Source organism: Eucyclogobius newberryi, unplaced genomic scaffold (assembly GCF_026437365.1).
Source record: "Eucyclogobius newberryi isolate DKJ021-1_F unplaced genomic scaffold, fEucNew1.0.hap1 SCAF_4, whole genome shotgun sequence".
Lineage (NCBI taxonomy): Eukaryota > Metazoa > Chordata > Actinopteri > Gobiiformes > Gobiidae > Eucyclogobius > Eucyclogobius newberryi.
In genome coordinates, this window is record NW_027316056.1 from 23,100,132 (window position 1) to 23,127,445 (window position 27,314).

The window sequence follows — 27,314 nt, forward strand, 5'->3', positions numbered from 1 at the left end:
AGTTACCGTGGCCTTCTCTCCTGTTCCTTTCCTCTCTATCTCCATGTCCATCCTGTGTCTCTGCTGCTGCACGGGCAGAGCGCGGGGGTGGGCGTGGTCGAGGGCGGTGGGCGGAGGACGGCCCCGCACACCGATTGGCTGCGAGTGACGTATCCAGACTCACTTCCTGGTCCGTCTGGTCTGGGAGGAGGAGAGGCAGACTGCGGTGTTGTTAGTTTGAACAAAATGGCTGCGAGATCACTGTCACCGAGAGCTCGCTGAACGTCTGCCGTGACTCTCCGCTGTCTGGACCCGCTCGCCATGCATTTCCGCGGACGCGTTTCTCACTTTGCATTCGCGGTGGCCGGCGCCTCGCTCGTCGTGCTCCTGGCGACCTAAACGAAAACATTTCTTTTTGCACTTTAAAACAAGTTAGGCCGTCGGCTCTATCGATTATTATTACGGGAGAACTCATCGGCCCTTTTTAACCCAAAACTGTCTGGTTTGCCCAGTTTACAGAACCTCTTCATGGTTGACGTGTAACTACGCCAACCAGCAAAACCTCTTTTTCACGCATTTCACCGGTGTCGTTTTTTTGTTTTTGTTATTAGCGGTGCTCGGAGGTGTCTCGTCCCCGCCCCCGTTATATTGTGACGTTTTTTTAAAATAATTATTCCGGACAAAAGTAATTTCACAGCACACTGTATTGGACATTTGTAATCGTACGTCGCCGTGCTCGCTGTGAGTCCCGGGCTTAGTGCTGTTGTTTACCTCGCTCCTGTCATCAGTCGGCTTATCGGCCAACTGAGTCCCACTTTAAATGCGACTGAATTCCTGCGCCTTTTTACGGGTAATTTTTTGTACTGTTTGAAAAGACACCGGAGAATGCTTTCTGCCTACTCTTGACTGAAAGCTGTGGTCAATGCGAGGTAAGTTCAGACGCTGCGCTTTCCCTCTTTGGACCGTTTGATTCATGGATGTCATTACACCAGCAGGAGATGTTTGCTCGTTCCCCATCACTGCCACTGTGTGATAAAATCCATCTGTATAACTCAGAAGAATGTCTAAAAATCGTTTGTGTGTGTGTGTGTGTGTTTTTGAGAGCAAGTGTGTTGTTCTTGGCACTATTTACATCACCATGACAGAAATTTCACAGGGCATCCCCAATTTCAGTTGCTTGGCATATTCCCGTGGCTTCATATTTGTCAGCAGCTTCACAGAACAGATTATTAATGTGCATTGTTAGATCTGCGAGCCTTTTAAAGTCAAAGCTGATGGGAACTTGTGTGTTATCTCATCAGGGTCTTTTATGATTGGCTGAAAGGGACTGAAACACAGTCTGAACATGTGAGCGCTCATGCTTTTAGTGTCAAGAACAGACTGTTTTGAGTGCGTTTAAGTGGGCATTCATTCTCAGCGCCATGTCGGCATCACACCGACTGCTTTGGTTTCATTATGCTTCATTTAATCTTTGCACTGTTTGAATCTGTGATGCTCTTGGAGAGAATCCCTTTTACTCTTGGCTCTACTTTTAATTCAAAGTACATTATTTAACATGGCTGTCCTGTTTGCTCCCTTATGGTTCTGATTGAACTGTCGCCTTTCATTGTTTCCTTCCTGCATCCTGTTTCCTTCCTGCATCCTGTCCCCAGGCGCTGAAGTGTAGCTTTAATATCTCTTTCGCATGTCTTAATTGAAGTACATCATTTCCCGTTCAATTTCAGACCCTCCTTTCCGTCCCCACTCTGACATCTCTGTCACTACTGTCTTATCTCCATCGTCACACACCAGTGAGGGGATGAAATGAAACGTACTTTCAGCACAGCTTTGGCACACACATTGCCTTTGGATGAAAAAAGGTGTGTTATTTATCTTTTCATTGCTTTGTGATAAGCCCACCACACGGTTATATATGGGCAAGGTCAAAGTCTTAGTAGAGACATTATTGTGAATCGGACACAGTCTTAGGAGTTTGTTGTCTTTCAGAGAGATCTTTTCACTGTAGCTAAGCAGAAACTAAATATGAATATGTTGTTGGCTTGAAAGGGGGAGAATGCTCGTGCTGCCCAGACACTTCAGCACAGAAAATGCCACTACAGACACAGCAGGGGGGCATGAAGGGAACTTCTAAATGTTACTGGATTTAGGTTTTGCAACTAGCAAAGTTGACAATTATATACTTCTGCAAGTATAAAGCTTCTCGGAAATATCAAGGATAGATTTACATTCATCCAGTGACTTATCAGCGTAGTGTCTCACTACTGCACTATCAATAATCAACTGTTCAGTCTTCCAAAAAGGAAATGTATTCAGGCTGTGTAGGACAGTCACATAAAAATGAATTATATTTTGCTATTTTGGCAGCAGGCTAGCAGGAAGCCCATATCCCGCTTTGGCTTCAGTTCGGACCAGGCTGTGGGTTGTTGGCATCTAGACTCTGTTTTGATTTGAGTATATTGTAACAAAGCCTTGAGGGTTTGCTTTGGCAGACATCACATGTGAACTCCACTCCTTTATGTAAGGCAATGATTGTTTTTAAATGGAAACCAATGTCTTAGTTTGTTTTTTCAAATTCTGTTTTGGATATTTTGGAAGCGTGTCTATTCATGCTGGCCCCATTTTTATTGACCTGAATCTAGACTTTATCATGGCAGTTAGTGAGCTTGTGATTATGAGGCTTTTATTCCAAGATGAGTCACAATGCTGAGGGATAACATGCTTAACACCTCCGCGGGACACTGCTCCGCGCGGGGACCGTGGACAGTAGAGTCAGCTGGATTCAACAGGGAAGTGCCAAAAACCATTACCCTCTTCTGACACTCGTGGGGCCATTGTCAGGCTGATGGGGGCTGGATATAGTGTTTAATGTTGTCAGTCTGCAAAATAAGGGCTGCTTCTGTGACTCATGCATTTAATGGGAACAATACGAGACAAGGAAAGTTTATTTGTAGAGCACAATTCGTACACAAGGCAATTCAAAGTGCTTCACACAACAGGAAAAAAATACATTAAAATAGCCGCAGATGTCCAAAAATAGCCGCAGATGTAACATATCCTCTTTGGGTGATGGATTATGATTTATGGTTGACTATTTCATGTCAAGATTGATGATAATCTTCTTGATGTGTTACTCGTTAACCCCAGAATAAACTATAAATCTAGCAAAATGATGGATGCCATTTCGTAACCTTTTTATTCCTGTTTAAAAAATACGGTTGACTAAACCAGACTGATGTAAAATAAAAACATAAAAAGATGAGGAAACTACATGTATAGGAGTGAATAAGAGACCAGTGAGAGAATTGTCCTGCTGTTGGAAGATGGGTGGTGTTGGGGGCTGTCTGCTTACCCCCTTCTCCTTGTCCAACTTGTGTGCCAATGGAGGAGGCAGGGACTTTGGGGGCCCACTCCAGTTAAGGCTGGCTTGGTTTAGAGTTGGGGGGATGGGGCCTCTGCCTGTAAATCTTGGCAGGGGTCCAGGGGAATGTTCCGTGCTTTGACAGGGGCCTCCTTCCCTCTCCGCTGTATGTAGGCTCATTGGAGAGACATGTAGAGAAGGAGACTGGCAGCACAAGGTAGTACAAAGAAAAGGCCTTATAATGTTGCGTTTCCCTCCAAACTAACATTAGAGTCCATTACACATTATGTAACAGGACTTGCACTTGCAACGCCCTCAGTTAAAGCTATGTAAATAGGACTAGCATGTGCCGCCTGGCGCTACATCGAGGCAAAAGCTTAAGTTTTAAGCCTTGTATATTGTTTGTTGTTGAATAGTTTTATTGCATTGATACACTTTAGGAGAGTCAGTCAAAACGGCACAGGTGTTGACTTTTACTATCAGAGAGGCATCATACAGTTTGTTTGCTCACACCTCTTCTGATAAAACCTCTATTGATTTCTAAAACTTCTGGTCAAATGACATAATGACAGCTCTATACATTTCCATTTTAGTTTTTCGCTCTAGATGTTTAGCTCTAGAGATTTTTCATTCTCTGGTTTTGTAGAATTGTAGACCTCATTGAAATTTAACTTGCTTTTGCTTGCACTCTTCTGAGCATGATTACTGACAGATATCTATTTTCTGCCATCTGATGGCTCATGTGGTAACTATGGTGATTAGAAATAATGGAACTATGGGGTTAAAGGGTTCCTGATTCTAGAAAATATTAGACAAAAAGGAGTAACTTTCCATCAATTCAGAGCTCATTTAACGAGCTCTCGTGTGTTATAATAATCCATTTAAGCGCTTGATCCAAATTGGAGGAACATTTTGCCCAAGGTTAATAATGTAAGGTCACTCATTCTTTTATTAATAGCACATCTCTTGGTGGCCAGTCAATTCTGTTCTAAGCAAATATGGTGAGACCAGACCACAATTGTGCATAATGGACCTAGCACGTACAGCAATTTCTCCTATAGAGAAGATAAACTCACTAGACGACAGTTTGCCATCTCCCTTAACTGTATCGTTGTTTTCTGCCTAGGTCGGTTTTTCTATTTAATGAGCTGTCACCGAGTTAAAGCTTCATATTGACTCGGTAGGGGAAGCCGCCAAGACACCGCAAACTAATTTTTCTGAAAGCAATACCAGAAAGTTATAAATAGCTCCTACTATTTGACACTTGGTTTTCTTTTCTTCATCGTAGATGCTTCCAACCACTTCTGTGTTCTTCTTTTTGCTTGGCTACATCTTTCCGACATCGACAATACGGCCACACTTCATTGAGCAAGTCCACTGGTTGTTTATTTGATTCTCTCTCCACCTGGCGAAGTCAAAACTTTACCAAAAAGCTTACAAACCGAAAGTGCCCAGAAAGCCGACGCTAACAGGATTAGAGTACACACGGCAGCAACATTGTATTTACCGCTTATCAACTGTGGAATTTACAGGCTTGTTTTTCCAGCGGTCTTCCAGGTCGACAAACACAGACACACGCACCCGCACATGACGCTTGCAAGTGAGGTCAAGCTTTGATGCCTCGCTCAAGCAAGTCGGTCTTTATTGTATCATTTTATTGACTCAACCTATGCTTTAGCTTTTGATCTAATAATGCATAACAAAGTGGGTTTGTAGCCAAAGAAACTAGAAGTATATTATAGTTTTATAGGTTTTGTGAGCATTTACAACACAATGCTTTTCTGATTATGCACAAATGAAGATGATTCATACAGTATTGAGGTTTTGTGGGGCTATTGATTATTTTAGTAGTCTCCAGTTCAAGTCCTGGTTAAAGGGGTTTGTAGTAAAACTGCAAGGTTAATTCCACAAGGACGCGCAGGTATCTTTCTGAGCACAACACGATTAGATTACTATTCTGTGGGATGTTGTTCTTGGTAGTTTCAATGCCGTTCTTTCATAAGTTGCTGCATCTGTCTGACAGACATTTCTTGCTTTTCTTTGTATCCTTTTCTCCCTATGTGAACCCCTCCTTACGTCGTCACTTTTTGGTCTCGCAGTCTGCACCTTGTCGTGTCGCTCTTTCTTCATCACCTAAGCTTTCCCCTCATTCATCCACTTTGTCTCCCAATTTCTAGACGCGTATGCGTGTGATCAAGGTGCGCAGTCTCTGCCACATCTCGTGCTCCCTCCATCTCTCCACCGCCGCGGATCCCTCCAGTCTCTCTCTCCCTTCTCCACTGTCTCTTCTGTCTGTTTCCCTGGCGGCTGTCTTTCTTAATTGGCTTTGCTCTGCGTCTGCTTTCATCCTCCGCCCAGACCCCCTCCCCCCGTTCACCCCCCTGCATCCCTGGCAGAAAAAGACAGGCATCAGACAGACTGCCTCCCGCCTGTGTACATCAAGCCTCCCCTTGTGCGCGTCTGTGTTTTTATGTGTGAGAGAGCATGTGCAGCCCGAGCCCCCTTCATTCCTGTACAGCGTGTTCTTGTCCTCATCCCTCTTTCTCTATAGCTTACCCCGTCATTCTCTGGATTTAGAATGTTTCTACGCAGCCAAAAAAAAAAGACAATGCTGGCACAGTGAGGTGTTTTTTGTACAGCTCTGCTCTGTCCTAATATTCAGAGATGGAAAATGTTATTGGGGAAAGAAAAAGATGCAAAAACTGCACTGGGCACTTGCTGGTAGTTTTCTTAACGTAAGTAAACGTGTAGTGTTTTTATTTATTTTCTAGTGCCAAGCCTGGATAATATAGTTGCACAAAGAAGGGCATCTGATTTGGAAATATAAAAAAAGGGAAAATCTCTCACACTAAATCTCTCACACTAAATTCAAGTTTGGGTTATTAAATTGCATTTTAAAATATAGATAATTGTGAATGCTGCTACAAAAATGGAAATGAAAAAAGGTAGATGGTAATATCTCTGCTCTTTTGTCTGATAGTTAAACCTCAACTAAAATGTTTAAAGGCACGTTTTCTGTTGGATTGACATGATTATTAAGAATAAAATGAAAAAAAAAACATATCGAAATACAAATTTTGGTCCAAATCCTCCACCCAATATCAATCCTAACATATCATTATTTATTCATACTCCTGTGTTTTCCTGAACATACCATTAGCAATAAACAAAAGCAAGCCTATATTAGTTGCTTAAATTTTCCACATGACTGATCTAATCTTTTGTTATTTGTAATGTGAGATAGAAAAACATGGCTTGCTCGTGTGGGTCACTAACCTTACTGTGGACATGTTTGCACCTAATTGCTGCGAGGGTGAACCTGATGCTGAACGGCAGCGCGGGGTCACCAGTGCAGAGATGCTCATGTCAGCAGAGACCACAGAGACCGGCGCTGGCAGGTTACTGTGTGTGGGGCCAGCGCAGCCTGTCAAAAGACTGCGCTAACTTTGGCACTGACGGTCAGCTCAAAAGAACAACTGCAGCCGGCTAAGGTTTCACCCATGACCACACTTCTAATCTCATTCACCGAGACGGCCCTTTAACTTGTCATCCAGTCAAACAGAAGGTTATGACGGTAGTAATAATGTACATGTATTTCCAACGACATCGGTTTACAGTTCGATATGGATTAATTTATTACAGCGACGATTTAGGCTGCGGTTAGGCGAGTCGTAACGATGGTAACGGTTAGGTTCAGCCTCCAGGAAGTTTTTTTGCAAGTCAATGTGATGTCCCCACAAAGCACGGAAACATGACATAAGTGTGCACTGTTGGTTGTCAATGCCGACCTAATTTCACCAACCTTCATTTCCTGTTGTCTCCAGTGACACGGGCATTTGTAACCGGAGAAGGAAGGTCCGCTGTGAGGAAAAGCGGCCGAGCACTGGAGATGGCATAGTCAGCTGTGTAGCCGGAAAGGTCATCTGTTACATCCTTGGTGCTTTTATGTCTTGGATATAAAACGAGGAGTAGATGTTTGTAATTCAAGATGTAATTTAAATATTTATGAGTATCGACTATTGCACAAAGTAGAGCGCATTACTCGTAGGCCGGCGTTTCCACAAATAACTCTCACTCCTGTGTAATACCTTGGGGCTTCCTCTCCTAAACTGCTGAAGAGGCAGAATGACACACAGAGGCGCCTTCCTTTTGTTAAAAATGGGACTTTGCGAGCGTTTAAAGCACAAAAGGTGGATGCAGTTCAAAGCTTTAATGAAAACAGGTGGACTTGTGAAAACGTGCAATGGTCTATGTTTTTTAGTCGATCCGTCTGCTGCGTAGCCAGGTTTGCCTTTCTCCCTCGCCACAGTCCCACTGTACACCCCAGCTCATTCGCTCGGCCTCTGTTGTGCACTACCTGTCACTCAGAAGACATTAGCCTGCCATCAAACAGCCGCCGTTAGGGCTTCTCTCATTGGTTTGATGATTGACAGCTGGCTCGCTCTATCAGTGGTCTGCACAGTGGGGGGGGTTTCATTCGGGTTTTTCATCCTGTCATCTGCCAGTGTTTTAAACTGTGATACTAGTGCTGGGATAAATTATGTCTGCAGTGATTGACTTCTTTGCTAAAGATAACTAATACAATTGTAATGAACTCTATCTTGTACTTGTGAGCACAATCTTTTCTGCAAGTCCACTGGTCTTTATGGTGTCTGCCGTACATTCTTTTCAGACTCATAGCGTTTTATACTCTTGCCATTTCCTGAGGTCTTTCAACCATTTTTATACATCTATTTGAATGACTGACATGGGTCTTGAATTTCACTGTTTTTAGCTTCCCGTGAAAGGCTTTCTCAGATGTGCCAGTTGTGATTTGAAAGTGATGATAGAAAACATTATTGCACTTGGCTCAGAGGTATGAACGTTTCAGATGTAGTGGTCTGAAAGTTTACATTCACTGTGTTGTGCTTTTGGGAATGTGGTCTGACGCCTGAACCTTCACAAGGGTAGATTTGAAAACCTTTATATAATCTGCAGTGAATCCCATTCATTAGTAAGTACCATAATTTGGTACTCTTTCTTTTTGCAGCTGAAAGAAGCTAGCAACAGAAGAAAGAGAACCAATTGATGGAAGAAAAGAAAAGGAAAAAACAAGAAGAAAAGCTCAAGAAAGATACTACTCAGAAAAAGGTATTGTTCTTAAAACTTAAACATCACCATAGTTATGGGTTTGGTTGCCATTTGTAACAAAATGTTGTTACGCTGTGTTTTCCTTTTTTTTTTTCTCATTTAATTGTGGACAGATTTTCCTAGCCCTAACTTATATTATGTTTATTTACTATAGACATTTCTTGCTGAAACACAGTTTTTGTTCCTCCCCATGCAGGCTGCTGGTCAGAAAGCCAAAGGTGAGTGTGATAATGACGCGAAGTGCACCCTCCCTTTCATTGGCGCCATTTCCAGACACTATACCTCTCATATGCATTAATCAACTGTGATTAGTGCACACTGACCCATAAAACCATACACATTATGTGTGCATTGTGGACCCATATTGTCAGGGGTTCACAGATGGAGCTCTTCTGCACAGTAACCGTAGCACAGTAGTCCTGTAACAACACCATCACCACAACAGGGGCACAAATACTGTAGAGTGTGATGCAAAGTGAAGCCCTCAGCACCCACAGCATTGAGCACTGAAGCGTGCACAGGCAGCTTCATGTCTCTGCTGTGGTCGGGATGGCATGGGCCAGGGGGGTTGGGGGTTGTGGGCCGGGGGGCCGGGGGTGGGGGGCCGTGAAATACAAGAAGAGCCCGATTGTCCTTGTGTGGCCTTTTGAGTTTAAGGCATTGGAAGACACCACTCTAAAAATAACTTTGAATTGATGAAGCCCTGATACAATACTTGGCATTGTTTTTCAGGCTTTGTGGCAATAATAGTGTTGTATTAGTGATATGTTCCCTTCTGGGTTTGCCTATTTTTGCTTGTGATATGTTTTTCTGGTAGTATAATGGTTCTAAAATGATCTCACCCAGTTTGATATATGTCCAATTTTGTGTAAAACTGCTCTGTGTATTCATCTGGACTCGATTCTTTTATGACCCACTTTTATAGCAGATTTGATTGTGACTTATTTTCATAAGATTTAACTGGTAACTAAAAATAGTGACACTTCTTCTGTGTTAGAAGAGCTCTTTGCTCTTTCCTGTCCCATTATTAGCCTGAGCCAAGCTGTTGGACCTTAGCAAATGTCAGTTTTCCTTGAACTTAGACCTTTGAATTTAATTACCGGTACATGATTCTGTTTTTACCTTGCCTTGTGCAATAACTCATTCAAGCATGACATTACTTATATTTTAATAGAATTTAAATAGTTAATAGTTAAATACTTTTCTGCTACTATTTTCTTGAATGCAGACTGTTGTTACTTTGAGCCATTGGTAAAATAGTTCATGTAAAGCTATATGGGTGGCCATGCTCTAAGCATGTTCCAGTTTCCATGATCACTGTAGGCAAGTCGTTAGTAGTTCTTTTGGCAGCAGCAGCGTAGGAAATGCTGACTGTCGCAACTGGAACGCAGGGACCCATGCTCCGGGGCAGAACTGAGGCGCAGAAGCGAGTCAAAAGAAAGAAGAATGAGGAAGTGGTTTATGATAATCTAATATGAAGAAAGTGAAGGGAGGTGAAAAAGTAATGAAGCGGTGGCGCTAGAGACCGGTGCCAAGAATGACTGTCGAGAGTCAATGACACTGCGAAAAGGGCTAATGAAATGGGCATTTATTTTATGGTATGTTTAATGGCAGATAGAGGGAGCAAAAGACAGGGAATGAGAAACTGATTGTGTATGCGTATGGGCAGGCTGATAAAGGATATAGAGGGAAAGAGTGCCCGTTTGAGGACTAATCGTTCAGTAAGCCATCAGGACCTCCGCGAGTTTGCTTATAGCCTCCCATCTGCATTATCTCTGCCAGGAGGGAAGCGGCATCAACTGGAATGAGTTGAGTTTTCATGCGTGACACTAAATAATGGAGGTGGGCACGTGCATGTCTATGGAGGAAATCAGTATGCAGGAGTGATTTGTGTCTTTTCATCCATATCTCTGAATTTGCCGTTCTTATGCACTGAGAAATTCATAGACATACACACATGCACACTGCCAACCCCCCACACGTCGGCTGTTTTCCTCTCTGCAGCCCTGCCCGGTCCTGAGCATTTCAATTTGTTGGCGGTAATCGATCTCGGCCTTGTGCGTTCATATGTATGAAAATGAGATAAAGCCTCGGCGCGGTGGAATTAACTTCTCTGCCCCCCATTAGGCATAGAGCTCTATAGAAGACGGGGTTTCAGGAGCCACTGTCCCACTGCCCGACCCCCCCGTCCCCCACAGTGTAGACACATAGATGCAGGCATTCAGAGTGGACCTCCCACCCTCCAGCCTAAACCCCATTAGCGCGGAGGGATGCTGATTATTCTTTCCCACCACATTCAAGCTTCATCACCATCTCTGCTGTGGCCTCAATCATAATCAGTCCGTTTTTCTGCCATGCACATCAGTGTTTAAAAACATGTATAGATGCATGTCTGGATATGTTTACTTCTACATTATTTTGCATTTGCCTTACTGATACTTGTAGCTACCACACATTACGTAGATTACAGGAAGTAAATCATTGTTGCAATAGGGAAAGTTGGCACTTCTGTACTGCATAAAGGTAACAACAATAGTAATACTTGATTTTATTATTTCATTGCAAGAAATATAGCATCTTATGTTTGACTGACAAACTCTTACGAGCCCAAATTAAAACTGCATTATAACCGGATTAAAATGGTTTTGAAGTAGTCTTAGGGCCTTGATTATAAGTCTTATCTGGATGACTGAGAGTTTTGCTAATACTAATATTATTGTTACTAATAGGGCCGCACTGATTGATATATTAATCATGAGTAGTCAACTATTTAAAACATTTTTCTTTATTTATTTTTGATCATTGTAATCATCATATCGACCATATAGACTCAGCGGCATTATTAAATCAAAATGTCAAAAATTAATAAACAATTCCTTATTTTCATCAATAATACACTAGAAGCCTTCAGTCACCATATTTTGACCTTTGTTTTGTTAAAAATATATTTTAAAATCTAATGTTCAATAGAATTAATTGGCTTGTTGATTAATCTGCTGTGACAACTACATTAGTCAAAAAGTTACCTGTAATTAACATTTCCTGCTCATTCACTTTTTTTTACCTCAGCACACATTCCACAGCTATAAAAGGGGTAAAATGCCGTTTTCACAGTGTCACCACAGAGATAACGGCATTGTATTTTTAAGAGGCACAAGAACCACATACAATTCCACATTTAATTAATTTGCAATTTCACATGCTATTAATTGTGTCAACACTTTAGAAAGCAAATTTCATGAATCACAATCTGCAGTAATTAAGGGCTAATTTACTTTAGCATTGGGGCTGCTTCTCTCTTGTGTTAACCACATTTACAAACACTCAATGAATTACCAGGGAATAGCTTGTGAATTACTGCGTGTGGATTTATGACATACTATGTAATTGTTTTTTTCCCTCCACCTCATTGCTCCATCCAGCCTGTGTCAAGTGTGTGAGAGGGCTGACTGATGCAGAGAGGCAACATAAGGAATCAGGAATGCATAAGCTTGAACAAAGCTTTTCTTTCTGTGTCCCCTTGCTGTACGGTCCTAGTCGCACACAGGCATCGGGGCTCATTTGCTACCCTGAGCCCCTCCCCCATCGTCACCGCACGTTGAGTTCAAATAAATCAAAATATAAGGGTAGATTAATGGGCGGGGCTCCACTTGTATAAATAATGGTTCAGTCTGTGCTGTAATTGTGAGGTGCATGGCATTGATCATAAGATTGTAAAGCCCTGACATGTTAAAGATTGCACATATAGGCTGCGCTCCGGTATTCTGTGCTTTTATAGGCCTTTTCCTTCAAGCTGATTTTGATTCTCTTTAAATATATGCTATACCAAAAAGTGATTTATGCGTGATGAACAAATAACAATAACATCTTATTTTACTGTTGCCATGGCAGTATGGCAGAATATATCAAATTTCTGTTTGTGTATGTAGACAGATTTGTTCTTGGATCGAGATTGCATTTGTATACAGTTGTGTGAGGGCTGAAAATCCTTTAAATACATTTTGGATTACTTTCACGCACTGCTCGAATACCAACATCTATACCAATCAAATACTTAAACAACTTGATACTAATGATAACTATGTGACAATAATATATTTTGTATTAATATCTACTACCACAGGTTTGTAGACTGATTATAATCTCTATCTTAAACATTTTAGATGTCTTATATTGTACTGTATTATCCCGAAACAAAAGAACTATATCCTCAGGCGATGGGGGGCCTCAGGCAGGACCTTGAATGTAGGTGCACAGTGATCCTGTTAAAGCTCTATACCCACAGTGTTAACAGCCATTAGGGGCTCAAGCTTGCACACAGGCTCCTTGGGCTGTCGTAATCCTAATAGACGGTGGAGGAGGTATCGCTGAGATTAACATGGAGAATTGGGAGTGAAAGGGGGAGGCTGGCATGGGGTGACGGGGGCCGGGGGCACTAATTAGTTAGCGCAGGCGGAGAGGGAGGTCCACCATGAGAGAGGTCACAGGGGGCACAGGGGTCACAGGAGGCAAATATGGAGGTGCGTTGGGCAACTGTCAGTCTCTATAGCAACGGGCAGGGGGAGGGGTGTCTTTATTTTGTGTGTAATACAAGGGAGGGAAGTGTTTTCCCTGACTGACAGATGGTACCACATATAGCAGAGACCACTTGACCCTCTCTCTTAAGGGTGTAACCTTGGACTTTGTGACTTGGTACTCATTTTACAGATCACACCATGACTATTTAAAATTATATTTATTCTTAAGATTAGTTTACAACTTATCTTTGCTGTTCCTTTATCTCTGTTAATTTTGTTAGCAGAAACATTGAGCTTTTCTTGCAGTCCGAACATGCATTTTTATCCCCTGCCTATCCTCCCCCTTCTATAAACATGACTACATATTAAATTGGTGGCAGACAATAGACAACGGAGGTGTGGGAACTTTCGCTGCCTGGCACTAGGCAGGCTCCAGGAACCAATTAGAGACCCCCACTACCCCCATCTCTCGCAGTGCTTGCAGTATCGTGCCATTCCAACCCCTATGTCTGAGTCCATTTGCACTGTATGCGCTTGCCTCCATCTCTGTGTGCTTGGATTATCATTCGTCAGCTATTGCTCTTTCTCTGCTCATTCTCATTGGGTGTAATTAACCATTTAGTGTGAAGAGGGGCTATAATTAAAAGTTTGGTGCAAGGTTGTAGAGAGCTGGAGGATTTAATGAAATGTTCATTGTGTTTGATGAAAACACTCATTTAATTGGCTTCTTTTCCGATTTCTTTAGCGATGGATAGCACAGAAAAGAGTCCAGAGTTGCTACTATTTTAAAGATGAAAGCACAGTACCTCAGAATTATTAAATAATCAGCTGTATATGTTGTAATAGTGCATTTTTGCAAGTCATAACTCATTCTTGAAATGAATTACGTTTGAATGCGTTCATCTTTTGAAGTTTTGTGTAAAACCTTGAAAACGTAAATGACACTCAAAAAGCCATTCAAACATTTAAAGCCCTTTTGCACTTCTCATTAGAGTAGCATTTCTGCTGTCTCATTTCAACACGGCTACATTCTCAATCACTGATATGCTTGTCTATTAAAATTACTTCAGCATTTAATCCAGCTAACTTGTGTTGTATAAACTCTATCACTGATATGATGCCTTTTGCGGGCTTTATGTGTACATAAAATCGGCAAAAATCCCAGTTTATGTTACTTAACTTAGTGAATAGGCCAATACACATGACAGAATTAATGTAGACACACTCTTGTGATTTACTCTAGTCTGAACATATCCCAGGAGCAGAATCTGGCTAGTTTTCAACATTTGATCAGAAGGTGATGGCAGCATAGGAAAGTGCAAACCAATAGTGCAGCTAACACAGGCCGTTATAAAAGATGAGCTGAGAGAAGGCAGGTTGTAATATGAAAGGACAGATACCAAACGCAGCGCAGGATATGAGGAAAAAGACAATGTAAAGCCAAACACATTCAGAGGGAAACATTGCATGCAGCAGCACACTGGGGCTATAAACAGCCCAAAAAGAGGGGGTGGATGGAAGTGCAGCAAGGGGAGGGGGAAGGGCAGCATGTCTTCACCATTGTGCCTCGTGATTGGTCGATGCAGCATCAGGCAGGGTTTAATCAAAGATGTGCGTCAGCAGCCAAGCGCCAGTCTGTGATCCTGCTGGAGGGAGTCCAGTACCTTTTCTGCTTCTCCCTTCTTTGTATTTGTTTGCTTCATGCAATTTGAGTTATTTCATTTAGACTAATATTCCTGTTAAAAAAAACCTCTTCATTTAATATATTGAAAGTAAAGTGGGGCGCACTGCTCACCGAGAGTCCCCGTTTCCTGTTTTAGCTGTGTTTTTAGTAAAGCTCTTGGCCGGCACCGCAAATAACTGTGCTCTGGACTGTTTGTGTCACCTCAGTATGTGGATAATTGCCAGCACTGCAGCAGTAGAGCATAGTTCACATCAAACAGCCGACTCATGTACAAAGTAGTTCCTGTCAACTACAGCTCACCTTTTTGAGGGCTTCCATTTTTATACTTCTACTACTACTACTTTATACAGTCTTTGTCTGGTCTGTGCTGCATAAATCAAGACACAGGGACCATAAAGGCATTGCAAATAAGTCACTTGTGGCAGCATTTTATATGGCCTTTCTGTCTAACGCTGTATGATGAGGGTAAACTTTTAGTTGCAAGCTTTTTAGGTCTTGACTAACAGATTTTAAAAGTCATCGTCATATCAGTTTTTTCTTTATCTTCACCTGCACCTCACCAATGCTGCAGCAGGTGTATTTTTTTAAGTTTAAGTTGACACTATTACGTAATAATACAATAATGCAGTTTTAGCAGTACATGCAGTTCTCCAGTTAGTTGTCCAATCATAACTAATATTATATAATTCTAGAGGCTGATTGACTGAACAATTGATTGTTTGGTTTTTATATTTCTATTTCCTTGTTTGGGGACCTTTTGGTTTTAGTAATTTGTTTTAGTTTTTTCGTTTCTCTCACACATAGCTCGAGCTAAATGCGCTTTTGTATCAACCAGAACAGGGCCGTTGTGTTAAAACTCTAAGCCTGTTGTCACCACTGGAGATGAGCATAATTTTGTGACTGTTGTTAACCTAGAAACTAACCTTGCTCCCTGCATGTGTGTGTGCTCCTGTGTCCCTCTAGTGCCAGAGCCTACTCCCTCTAAAACCAGTCCCAGTTTTCCCCGCCACCATCTCCGCCCGGCCAGTCCAGCGACCCTCTCCTCTTCTCCTCCTGGCAATGGCAAGACTGTTTTGTCCATTGGCCAGCTCCAGAATCAGACACTCCCTTCGCCGCTGTGCCAGTTGTCCTCTATCAGTGCTCGTTACCCACCTCGAGAGGTGCCGCCGCGCTTTCGGCAACAGGAGCAGAAGCAGTTACTGAAAAGAGGCCAGCCGCTGCCTTCTGGAGCTCTCGGTGTGCTCACCATCTCCTCCTCAGCGTATTCTACTGCCACTAGCAGTACAAACTCAGCCACCACCACTGCGGGCAAGAGACTTACAGGTTGGTTTGCAATAGAACAAAAAACTCACATTATGGTATATTCTGTTGTTTTTGGTTTTACCCATATTTGTAGTATGTTTTTAAGTTTTGTTTAGATCACACAAAGCGTCCAGAATCACTAGAAAATCTTCTATGATGGAGTAGGGGTTAAAATACTGAAACATTTCACCCTTTTAGCCTGTATTTTGAGATGCACACACAGCAGACCTGTGTTGCCAGCGGTAGCCTTTTAATGAACTCACTTGTGATCCCAGATTACTGACATGGAGTCTGCCTGGAGGCTCTCATTGTGCTCAGTACAATCCCAGTTTATTTGTCTTCACCTTGATTAATAATTAACGTAGCAGCAGTTGCATCATATCAGTTCCTTCCAGGATTGTGCTATTCTTGTATCAGAGGACAGTTTTAGGCCCAAAATTCTTGGAAATATGTCGGTGTAATCCCTCATTCGTCCAGGCGTGTTCCATAGTAGAAAAAGCTTCAGTTGTAGTCATCTGGACTCAGTTTGAAAAAATAGACGTTTCGACTCTCATCCAAGAGTCATTGTCAATAAAAGAATTTAGATCGAGAACTCCGATATTAATACTGTTCTGTGGTAAGACCCGCCCATTGGGAGGAGCCTTCCTGAAGTAGAAAGAGTTGTTTGTTTCAACAGAAACTCCCCCCTTGTATCTACCGAGCTAGCCTATTCAGAATCTTAATGGGCTATTAGAATCCTCTTTGTCTTTGTGAGACCCTGGCTCAACCACCCTGAGTACCTGATTAGCATCTAAATGTCCTGGTCCTCTACCTTTCCAGGGGTTCAGTAACCCATTATAAATAACAGGAAGATTAAACCTTAGCCCTCCATTTCTGTTTAAAGAAGGTCTTTCTTTTTTAACAAAAATAGCTTTTATTGACAATGACTCTTGGATGAGAGTCGAAACGTCTATTTTTTCAAACTGAGTCCAGATGACTACAACTGAAGCTTTTTCTACTATCAGAGGACAGTGTTTTATTCTAAACAGCTTTTCGAACCATCTGTTTAATAATGTGCTAAAACACAAAGATGTCACTGTCACTCCTAATGGTGCCATTTTGTACACACTGGTGCAGTGCGAATACACCACCATGTTAAATAAAACCATGTAATTCCTTACACTGTAATTCTTCGCACACAATTTACCACAATCGTGGTTAAAGCAATGCTAGTAAATTGTTAGCAGTTTCCTGTGGTACTTTCTCAATTCATGTTCCTGCACAGGGAGTGGGGCATAATATGCACATATATACATAAATGTGTCAGACCTTCAGAGCATTTTAAGATCAACTTCAGGGTTACTGACTATTTAGCTCCCAGGTGTGTGTTAACCTATAAAGTCCTTATGATGGTCCAGCCTCAGCAGTGGTTGTCCTTTTTGGCCTTGCGTCTGCCCTGTTTTCCCAAAGGCTTCTCAGTACATTATAGCCTGTGGCAAACCATAAGCTCCTCCTTCTCTCCTCTGCCTGTCCCCCGGGTTTCCCATCTGCAGACTGTTTGTTCCTGTCTGATCAGCTAATAGCCCCAGATATTACTTTGACATAAATTATTTACAAAATGGACGCTGTTTAACCCCATTGCCGATATATCGTCTCTAGGTTGTGTGAATGTGTTGTTTTTATTTTATTTTCTCCTTTTTTCAACTTTAAAAGAAACTTGAACTCTTCTAAGGACAATCTCTAACCTCACTATTAAGGTTGCTGTGCCCTAGGCAGTTATCTCCGTCACTACTCGCTCAGCTATTCTGCACATTTGTACTTGTGCAAATTCAAAGCACATGTGCCGTGGCAAGGCAGCACAGCCACAGGAGAAATAGTTGTGTGACCTGGTTGTGTCCCCTCGGATCTGTGTCCAAGTGGCTGTCTCCAACTCAACAAAGTGAAAATGTTTAATATGTACACGCATTCAGTTGATTAATAATAGGCAGCAGGTAGTAGTTGGTTTGTTACTATGTTGAATAATTGTACTCATGCTTTATGTTGTTGTAACACACAGCTTTCACACAAGTTTAAAGTTGCTTACATACATTTCTTGAGTTTTTAAATCCTAAATCTATTGGCGACCTTCTAAAGATTTAGGAGGCATCACTCCTCTCTCACACAATTGTCCCATGGACGGACACTCATCTGCTTCTGCCCCCATCCTTCCAGCTGACTGAGACCATTAAAAAGTCTGGAGCAGCAGGCGTCCAGACTGACTCCCAGAGCAGGTGCTGTGGTGGGGGTCTCTTAAGAGTGTGGGAACTTCAACCCAACAGCTGCTTGCCAGTCAGACAGAGATCCAGCCAGAAGGCAGCTAGCTTAGTCCTCTCATTTATATGCATTTGATGTGTATTGAAGTGTATCTTGTCATCAAAACTGCTATGGATATAGTTAGAACAGTTATTATTCTTTGACATCTGGGCTACTTGAAATGAAAGAGTGATACAGCCTTTAGCCATCTTCTTTTAAGCCGTTTCAGTAGTTTAAAATTTTAAGAACTTACAAGTAACGAGCTAACGACCACTTATAAGCTTAGACACTTGTGTTTGAAAATCACCACATAATTACTTCTCTGTGGTCTTAATGAGCAGGAGAGTTGAGGATTGCTCTTTGTACTCCACACTGAGGACGGAGAGGCCCTGGTGGCTTCATTAATCCAGGCTCTGTCAGAGAAACCAGGGGACTCGCCACACTGCAGTCTCTTCTCTATCCCTGTGTGTGCCCGGGTAAACAGATATGAACAATGAGCCTTTAAATCCTCTCGTGGCTGTCCTACCCTCTTTTTTCCCCCGAGCGCACTTTGAGAAAAACAAGTGCACACCACCTTTGATCCAAGTAGGTATAATGATTCCTTCCAAAATCAACGGCGAGGCTATAATTGCTTGGGGTACATGCTCATAGATTGTCTTTTTATTTTTATTATTTTTTTTTATGACAATGCTCTCCTTGTGTGTCACTTGTCATTGTTAAAACCAGCCCTGCCCCCTCAGGCGGTGCTCCCACCCTCCCAAACCCTCTCCCTGCCTTTCATCTGATTCAAAGGGGAGAGGAGCCATTTCATTCTTGGCTACTTGCCCACTTCTTTGACGGCAGCTAGGTACTCTTAATAATTAGGAGTGCATCCTGAATTTTTCTGTGACACAAGCACCTTTATGGATTTTTGTCATTTGAATGTTACTCCTTTTCCATTATTGCTATATAACCTTTGATATCGGCATGTGACGGACATTTCTTGGCCAGCTTCACTCAAAGAATATTCAGAGGTCAGATCTCCTAAGCTCTAGTTCTATAGAAATTAATACTCTCAATACTCAAACCCAAGTACCAGTATTAAGTATTAATATGGGGACTGTGAAAGCTGGATTGGTGCATTTCACCAAAGCGAGTTGGCACTATATGTACTTTCTGAGACCTTTTCTGGTTCTGTTTAGTATGGGCAGCAAATAAAGAGAAGGCAGACTGTGTATTTGTATTAGTATTGGCGTGTGTTTGTGCGTGTGTGGTTATGTGTGTGCGCCATCAGTGTGACGACCCTGTGTGATAAAGCTGCCTGGGGACTGGAGATAAATGTGGTGAAGCTAAAATTGCACTGAGAAACTCCGTGGCATGTTAAGTAGTATCTTAAAGCTACATACTCACTTCACTCTCTATGTGTCTTTAAAAAAGTCGGTTTATTTAGCTCCTAATCACTTAATGCACATATAATTTTAGATGTTCCTAGAATAGATGAAGGCTATTTCTAAATAAACAATCACTCAACAAACCAAATGTTTTTGACAGTAAGCAAACGGTACAGAATACAATCATCTTCTGTATGAAATCTTCTTCCTTCTGCCTTGTGGATAAAAAAACAAAGCAGTAGCAATCCCATTACAGGAGAGCGGCCGAGTGGGTTGGATGTTTGCATGCTGGATCGATGGCCTCCCCACTCTCACCCACTAGCATTAATAAGATCATTGATTAGCTGCCTCCACCTGATTTATTACCCCTCTACACTATATATCGCCTATTAGATCACACTCAGAAGGGCTGCTTTGTGTTTTATAAAATGCCTGGCTCCTCTACTGTTCTTGAAGAAATCAGCTTTAGATTTATAACCATCTTTCTGTGTACATGCGGTCAAAAGAGATCTAAGTAACTTTTCTTGTAGTCTGTCCGCCACACATTTAGCATGGAGACAAGCGAGTTATGCCACACGACAGTTAAAGGAGGTCAGATCTTTGAAGAAGTGACCCTGCTCACTGAAAGAATGCTTGTTTTTCAATTTTTTTTTGAGGTATAAAAGCACCTGTGGTCAAATAAATGCTAGATCGATATGATTATTGTGGAACATTCCAGAAAAGGCAATCATTTCTTGGAGGCATGCAAAACGGGTACATAATTCTCCTTTATTATGCTTAAAGCTGTACAAATAGAGCATAGAAGGTAGATACAAATTGCTTTAATGGTCTGTAGTATGGTCAAAGTCAAATTATTTATTCAACTAAATCAGGGGTATTGGATATCTGCCTTTTGTGACAGTTTGGTGTTGATGCAAGGTGTCCAAAACTACAACACAAATTTTCTTGCATTTGGATATATTTGATTACTCATGCCAATGTTGATGGATGGCATCACTGTTCCACATCCACAGGCTCAGGTACAAAAATATTCTTTATACAGGTACTGTACAAACACATGCGCGTTCACTTGGAATAGGGTTTGTTATATATTTTATTATGCCATTTGTTGGAAGGAGTAGGGTCAGCAGAGCGTAGAGAGTGATGGATGAGGAATCTTCCTGGTTTCATTCCAATAAATGAGCACCGTTCCACTTGGGCTTCCCTTCACAGCCTGAGCCAGTGACGGCACGATGGAGACTGATGGGCCTCTCACCACTGGGTGTTGGAGGATAGCAAAAGGGAGACAGCCAGGAATTCAAGTGTAAGGGATATGGTGAGAGCTTTCAGAAAAACGAGACAAACACAAGTTGGATAGTAGATAGATATTTGTTATTATGTGTGTGAATACGGGTGTGATACAAAGTGACACTGAGTATAAGATTGACTGTCTGCACAAAAAGGCAGGGAGATGATGGAGATGGCTTTGGTTTGGCCATGAGTTCTGATTATGAAATGGATTGGGAAATGTACAAGTGATATGGTTATTAACCAACTCAAAATATAAAATAATCTATATTATGTTCTCAAGACTAGTGTAACCATTTGCTACTCACCCCTGTTATCATCTTGTCTTCTACGTAACCTAATCTACCTGCCTATATTTTATGTAGCGCTCATCAGCTTGTTTCTCTCCTTTCAGAATTCGCACAGAGCGGCGTGGGTGCCCAGCATGAGATTTCTCATTGGGGAGCATCTTTGCCTGTTGACAACTCCTTCAGGGCCAACACCTGGAACAAAGTGATTATCGACGCGCGTGACACAGACTCTTGGCCTTCAATCAGAGACAGTAGTGACCCTAGTCACCCTTCCACAGCAGAATGCCCCTTGGGCTCAGCTAGTTCGGACCACAACACCAGTGCCGACGCTACCGCAGAGTGCAGTAGTTTCCCAAGTATGGCCACAGGTGCCGCAGGCCAGCAGGCCCACTACCCCTCTCTGAAATCAAACAATAACATGATGACCGGACCCGGGTCTGCAAACGCCATAAGTGGGAGCAGGGGATGGGGTTCAGAGGGGAAACCAGATGGTATGAATGGTAGTCGAATGGGAGCACCCAATAACTGGGGCTCCTCCAATTTTAACTTAAACCTCAATCCTAATGCCAACCCCTCAGCTTGGCCTGTTCTTGGTCATGAGGGTAATGGCAGTAATGGCCCCAATGGGTTGTCCAATTCTTCTCTTACACCAGGTATCAAAAATAATGGAAATCTTGGAGGACCTGATATAAGTGGTGGAGGTTGGGCTAGCATGATGACTGCTAAAGAAATGGATCAGCAGCACCCTTCAACCAACACTTGCTTGTCATTTAATATGGAACCTGCAAACCTTAATTCTGACGGACCAAACCATACTAAGCAACAACAGCAAACTCAGGAGCCAATGAGCCCTATCCACGGGATGACTGGGTGGGGAGGCCAGTCTCCTACAGAATCATCCCAGCTCAATGGGGACGCAACAGGTAGCTCTGTATGGGGAAGTGGGGACACTAAAGCAGCTGACTCCCCCAAAGACTCAGGCTGGGACGCCAGTCCATCCAGAGCCCTCTCTGCCTGGGGTTGTCAAGGCAGTGGGGCAGGGAGTAATGGAAATGGTGGATGGGGCGACTGGGGAAAGCCCTCTGGGGGAGATGCACCTAAAGGCTGGGACTCCATTGATGCTGGAAGTTCTGGTCCAAGCCAAGAACAGCCATTGAGCTCATGGGGCCAGCAGCTCGGCACAGCTCCAGCCAGTGAGGGCAGTGGCGGCAGTAGTGAGGGACAATCTCACAACAGAGATAGGTCATATAACATGGAAATTGCTCCTGTACTTCCACGACAAGATCTGGACCCTCGGGTTTTGAGTAATACTGGCTGGGGACAGACCCCCATTCGACAGCACACAGTTTGGGAGATGGAAGAAGCCAACTCAGAGGATTCAAAAAGCTACAGCAGTTCCGAAACCTTAGGGGGCTCTGGCTCTAATCATGCAACTTCTCCCACCTGTGGAGGAAAAGTAATCACCAAAATGGGACCTGGTCCAAGGCCAGGATCCGGAGGAAAGAGTGACAGTGATGTGTCAGTATCTTCAAACTGGGGAGGTCCCCAGTCAATGCAAAGTGGATCAGAGTGGAATGATACTCCACAGTCGAAAGCCCAAAACGGTACTACCAGTGGGTGGGGAGATCCTATGCCTACCAGTGGTTCAAAAAGTGGAGGGTCTTCCTCTTGGGGATCTGAAGACAAGTCACCTAGTTGGGATGATGGTATGACAAAAAGTCAGCCTACAACTTGGACTGAGGGTTCCTCAAGCGGCCAGGGATGGGGAAATGGCAACGGGAACGTAAATGGTTCCAGCACAGGGGAATGGGGAGAGCCAGAGGCCAAGAACAATGGGAACTCCAGTAGCATGTGGAAGGGAGAGGGTGGCAATGTAGGAAATTCTAATTCTGGTTGGAAGGATAGTCCTCGAGCAGGAAATCGAGGTGCTGGCTGGGGCAAACAAGCTTCTCCAGTGAATAATAGTTGGGGGGATACATCACGTACCAGTGGCCCGATGCAGGGAGGCTGGGGCTCCTCCAAACCTGAGGAGAGCAGCAGTAGCAGCACAGGCAGTGGAGGAGGTGGTAGCATTGGATCATGGGGTGGTCCCAGTTCTGTGAAGCAGAACAACTCTAACTGGGTTAATGCCAATAAAGCAGATCAGGGCATGGAGCCAACTGGCTGGGAAGAGCCCTCTCCTCCCTCCATTCGACGAAAGATGGAGATTGATGATGGAACGTCCTCGTGGGGTGATCCCAACTCGTTTAACAAGACTGTAAACTTGTGGGATCGCAACAATCCCACTGGCAACTCTGGAAACAGTGGACCACCACCCAATAAGAATGGTGGAATTCTATCTAACAATAACAACCATGCTGTGGGAAACGGGGGAAACGGCAGCCACCATCACAATCAACACATACACCATCATCCTCATCATGGCCCGCCCCCAACTCACCTTCAGCACCATGGAAACAACAACAATGGTTCTCCCAACAGTGGAGCCTCTCATCCAGGCGGGGGCCCCCAAAGACCACCTATTGCTAACCCAGGTAATATAACAGAAAATTATATAAATATATAATCCAAAGGTTAGACTTGCAGATGTTAAAGGTGGTATGGACGATTTTTTTCACCAATTTTTTTATCATATTTCCTCGTGGCGTGGATAAATCATTAGTCCTGCCACGTATCAATCATAAAACGCACCTACCGCTCACCTGCAGCCGCGTCAGGCTCTTCCCCACGTTTCCGCGTGCCTAAGCGCATGGATCTATCATAATATAGTTCCCTCGGTGTACGGGGCAAAATGAAGACGGAGAAAGACAGTTCGAGCTGACGCAGAAGTGGACAGAAATCTACGGGAGACGAGCGATGCGATGCGCTCCGTCGCGCTATTAAACAAACGCACGTGTGTGTTGTATCAGTCCGCACGGGGGAGTGCGCATGCGCACTTCCGCCTGCGTTCTTAAATCGCTGAAAAATCGTCAATACCGCCTTTAACCAGTGTATGTCCTTTTATATGTGTTTTATAAGTGGATCATGAAATCAATTTAATCCGTATACAAACAATGTGGACATTGCCCTCTGCTGCTTTCTTTCAGTTTAGTTGTGAAGCATAAAAAACAATGATATGCAACAATGTTGTCTATTAAGGAATTACTATGGAACATTTTTAAATGCCCTTTTTTACCCGTTTGCCTCAGGATGGGGAGAACTCCCTAATGTTCAGCCCAAGTCGGAGCCTGCTTGGGGGGAGCCTGCTGCTCCAACTTCAGCCATGGACAACGGCACCTCTGCCTGGGGAAAGTCGGCAGGTAGAGTCGGAGGATGGGCAGATGGTGGACATGAGTCCTATGGAAGGACAAACGGGCCCCCAAGTTCTGCTCCCTGTAAATCAGGTAATACATAAATGGACACCTCTTCATACATTATGAGGCAGATTTTAATAATATTATGGTGGGATATGTTCACATAAAAATGTGATGACAGGGGAATTTCTTTGATTTAAAATATATAAACAGATTTTTCAGAAAAAGCTCCTCTTTGTCAAATGGTAACAGTGACACCAAGTGGTGAGAAAATGAAAAAAATAATGTTACAAAGGCTCTAACTTTATACAAGTTATAAACATCAGTCAATACTCAAGTCTTCTTTATCCCCCAGGCCCTAAACCTATGCAAGACAGCTGGGGAAATGGAGGAGATGAAATGGGTATGTCAACCAGCCAATGGGACACAGAGGAAGGGGATATGTGGAACAGTCCTACATCCCAGGAGAGCAATTCTTCTTGCAACTCTTGGGGCAAAAAGGGTCCCAACAAGGTTAGAAGAAAACCTCAACTTGATAGTGGAGAAAAAAATACTCCCAGAATCTATCAACATTTATTGCAATGATTTTAGGGCAAGATTGGCAACAAGCCAGATGAAGCTTGGATCATGAATCGTCTTATCAAACAGCTGACTGATATGGGCTTTCCGGTAAAGAAACTGATATTTTTAACATAGACAATTGTTTCAGACTAAAATACTGATGTGTGTGTACTGTATTGTTATTACAGAGGGATCCTGCCGAAGAAGCATTAAAAAGCAACAACATGAACCTTGACCAGGCAATGAGTAAGTTCTCTGCCATGTGCCCTTTTCATGGAATTTATTTTATTTTATTTTTTTAAACTTTCCCAAGTGACCCTTAATCATTTTTTTAAAATGTTTTGTACTTTACCAGGTGCCCTTTTGGAGAAAAAGACGGACCTGGACAAGCGGGGCATGGGCCTGTCTGATTACAGTAACGGCATGAACAAACCTCTGCTGCTCCATCCCTCAATACTCTCCAAAGACCCCTCTGATCGCACTAACTTTCTTGACAAGGTGACAGTGCCAAATCGAAGCTGACAAATGGCTGGAAAACATTGTTTCTTACCCAATATGTTTTTCTTTACAGGATGGTGTTCTGTCAGATGATTCTCCTTCATCACCATTTCTGCCTTCCCCTGGTCTGAAGCTCCCTCTGGCCAACAGTAGCGTTCCAGGGCAGGGTCTGGGACAGGGCAGCCTGGGGCTTGCAATGCAAAACTTGAACAACAGACAGGTATGAGGACTACAACATTTACCATACATATTTGATTAGAAGGACAATCATTTGTATTGATCTGTTGTTGATCTTGCCTTTACTACCCTTTTGAAGTTGCATTGTTACAATACATTGTATGTGGTATCAGCCCCAGAGGCCGACACAGCCCAGAAAATTGACAAATCATTGGAACCCATACAAAACAAGTGTCAAAACTACCAATACCAATTAAAGGATGTTTAGGACCTATTGTCATGTTCCTACAAGGAATGAACAGGGAATATTTCGTAAACCTTTCTATGACTATATTTCAGATACAAAGTGGAATGTTCGGCAACAGTGGAACAGCACAAACACGGGCCATGCAGCAGCTGCAGCAGCAGCAGCAGCAACAGCAGCAGCAGCAGCAGCAGCAGCAGCAGCAGCAGCAGCAGCAACAGCAACAGCAGCAGCCTCCACAGCCATCAGTGCCACCTCTCAGCTCCTCCCAGCCGAGTCTACGTGCTCAAGTGCCTCAGTTTCTCTCCCCTCAGGTACACACATGCAACGTTGTTGGGATTCAGTGCTTTTTGGAGACATTACATTGACTTACATTAATTTGCTAGAGACTGGTCCTAAACCTAACAAAAGTCTCTACTTGCCTAACCTTAACCCAAACCCAAACCTTAAAGGTGGTATGGACGATTTTTTTCAGCAAGTTTTTTATCATATTTCCTCGTGGCGTGGATAAATCATTAGTCCTGCCACGTATCAATCATAAAACGCACCTACCGTTCACCTGCAGCCGCGTCAGGCTCTTCCCCACGTTTCCGCGTGCCTAAGCGCATGGATCTATCATAATATAGTTCCCTCAGTGTACGGGGCAAAATTAAGACGGAGAAAGACAGTTCGAGCTGACGCAGAAGTGGACAGAAATCTACGGGAGACGAGCGATGCGATGCGCTCCGTCGCGCTCCGTCGCGCTCCGTCGCGCTAATAAACAAACGCAGGCGGAAGTGCGCTTCCGCCTGCGTTCCCAAATCGCCGAAAAATCGTCCATACCGCCTTTAACTGAAATTAGCCAATATCTTTACGATCTAATTATAAAAGATTTACAGTTCATCACAGGGGCCAGATTTTGTCCCCATAATGCCTGCACGATTTATGTTTGCATACAGATTTTAGTCCTCGCAATGTGATAAATACCAACCAATGCACACTAAGAAGAAATTAAACATTAGTGGCATACCTAACATTGAGGAAGGTAGCCTGTTGTCTAAATGAAATGTTCTCTAACGTAATTGTAGTTTATCAACCTCCCACAACTAAAGACACCTTTTTCAGTTCACTATCAGATATTCTCAAACAAAGAGTTAATCGTAATGGGGGACTTTAACTTAAACTGCTCGAATAAAACATGCAGAAAGAAACTAAAGTATATCACAAATAGCCTTCACATGACACAAACGGTAAGCAGCCCCACTAGGATAACCAGCTCTTCCAGGATCCTATTGGATTTGATCTTCACCACTAAATCGGACCGCATCACAATTAATAGGGTGTAGACGCTATTAACATGTCTATCAGACCATA

The 27,314-nt window shown here is 43.0% G+C and overlaps 1 protein-coding gene across 5 annotated transcripts in view; it reads left to right on the top strand.

The window, feature by feature from the left end:
- tnrc6c2 (trinucleotide repeat containing adaptor 6C2) overlaps positions 1 to 27,314 on the top strand; it is a 115,261-nt gene that overhangs the window by 77,256 nt on the left and 10,691 nt on the right. For 2 of the 5 annotated variants that reach the window (XM_072463872.1, XM_072463874.1), the window contains exons 1-12: positions 8,083 to 8,467; positions 8,664 to 8,685; positions 15,632 to 15,991; positions 21,293 to 23,722; positions 24,377 to 24,571; positions 24,837 to 24,994; positions 25,073 to 25,150; positions 25,231 to 25,288; positions 25,398 to 25,540; positions 25,614 to 25,760; positions 26,057 to 26,110; positions 26,186 to 26,275. In XM_072463872.1, the coding sequence (XP_072319973.1) occupies positions 8,405 to 8,467; positions 8,664 to 8,685; positions 15,632 to 15,991; positions 21,293 to 23,722; positions 24,377 to 24,571; positions 24,837 to 24,994; positions 25,073 to 25,150; positions 25,231 to 25,288; positions 25,398 to 25,540; positions 25,614 to 25,760; positions 26,057 to 26,110; positions 26,186 to 26,275 (3,798 nt within the window). In that variant the 5' untranslated portion in view covers positions 8,083 to 8,404. Of the gene's footprint in view, positions 1 to 8,081; positions 8,468 to 8,663; positions 8,686 to 15,631; positions 15,992 to 21,292; positions 23,723 to 24,376; positions 24,572 to 24,836; positions 24,995 to 25,072; positions 25,151 to 25,230; positions 25,289 to 25,397; positions 25,541 to 25,613; positions 25,761 to 26,056; positions 26,111 to 26,185; positions 26,276 to 27,314 lie in introns of those variants that run through there. The other 3 variants (XM_072463870.1, XM_072463871.1, XM_072463873.1) reach the window with 3 other exon arrangements.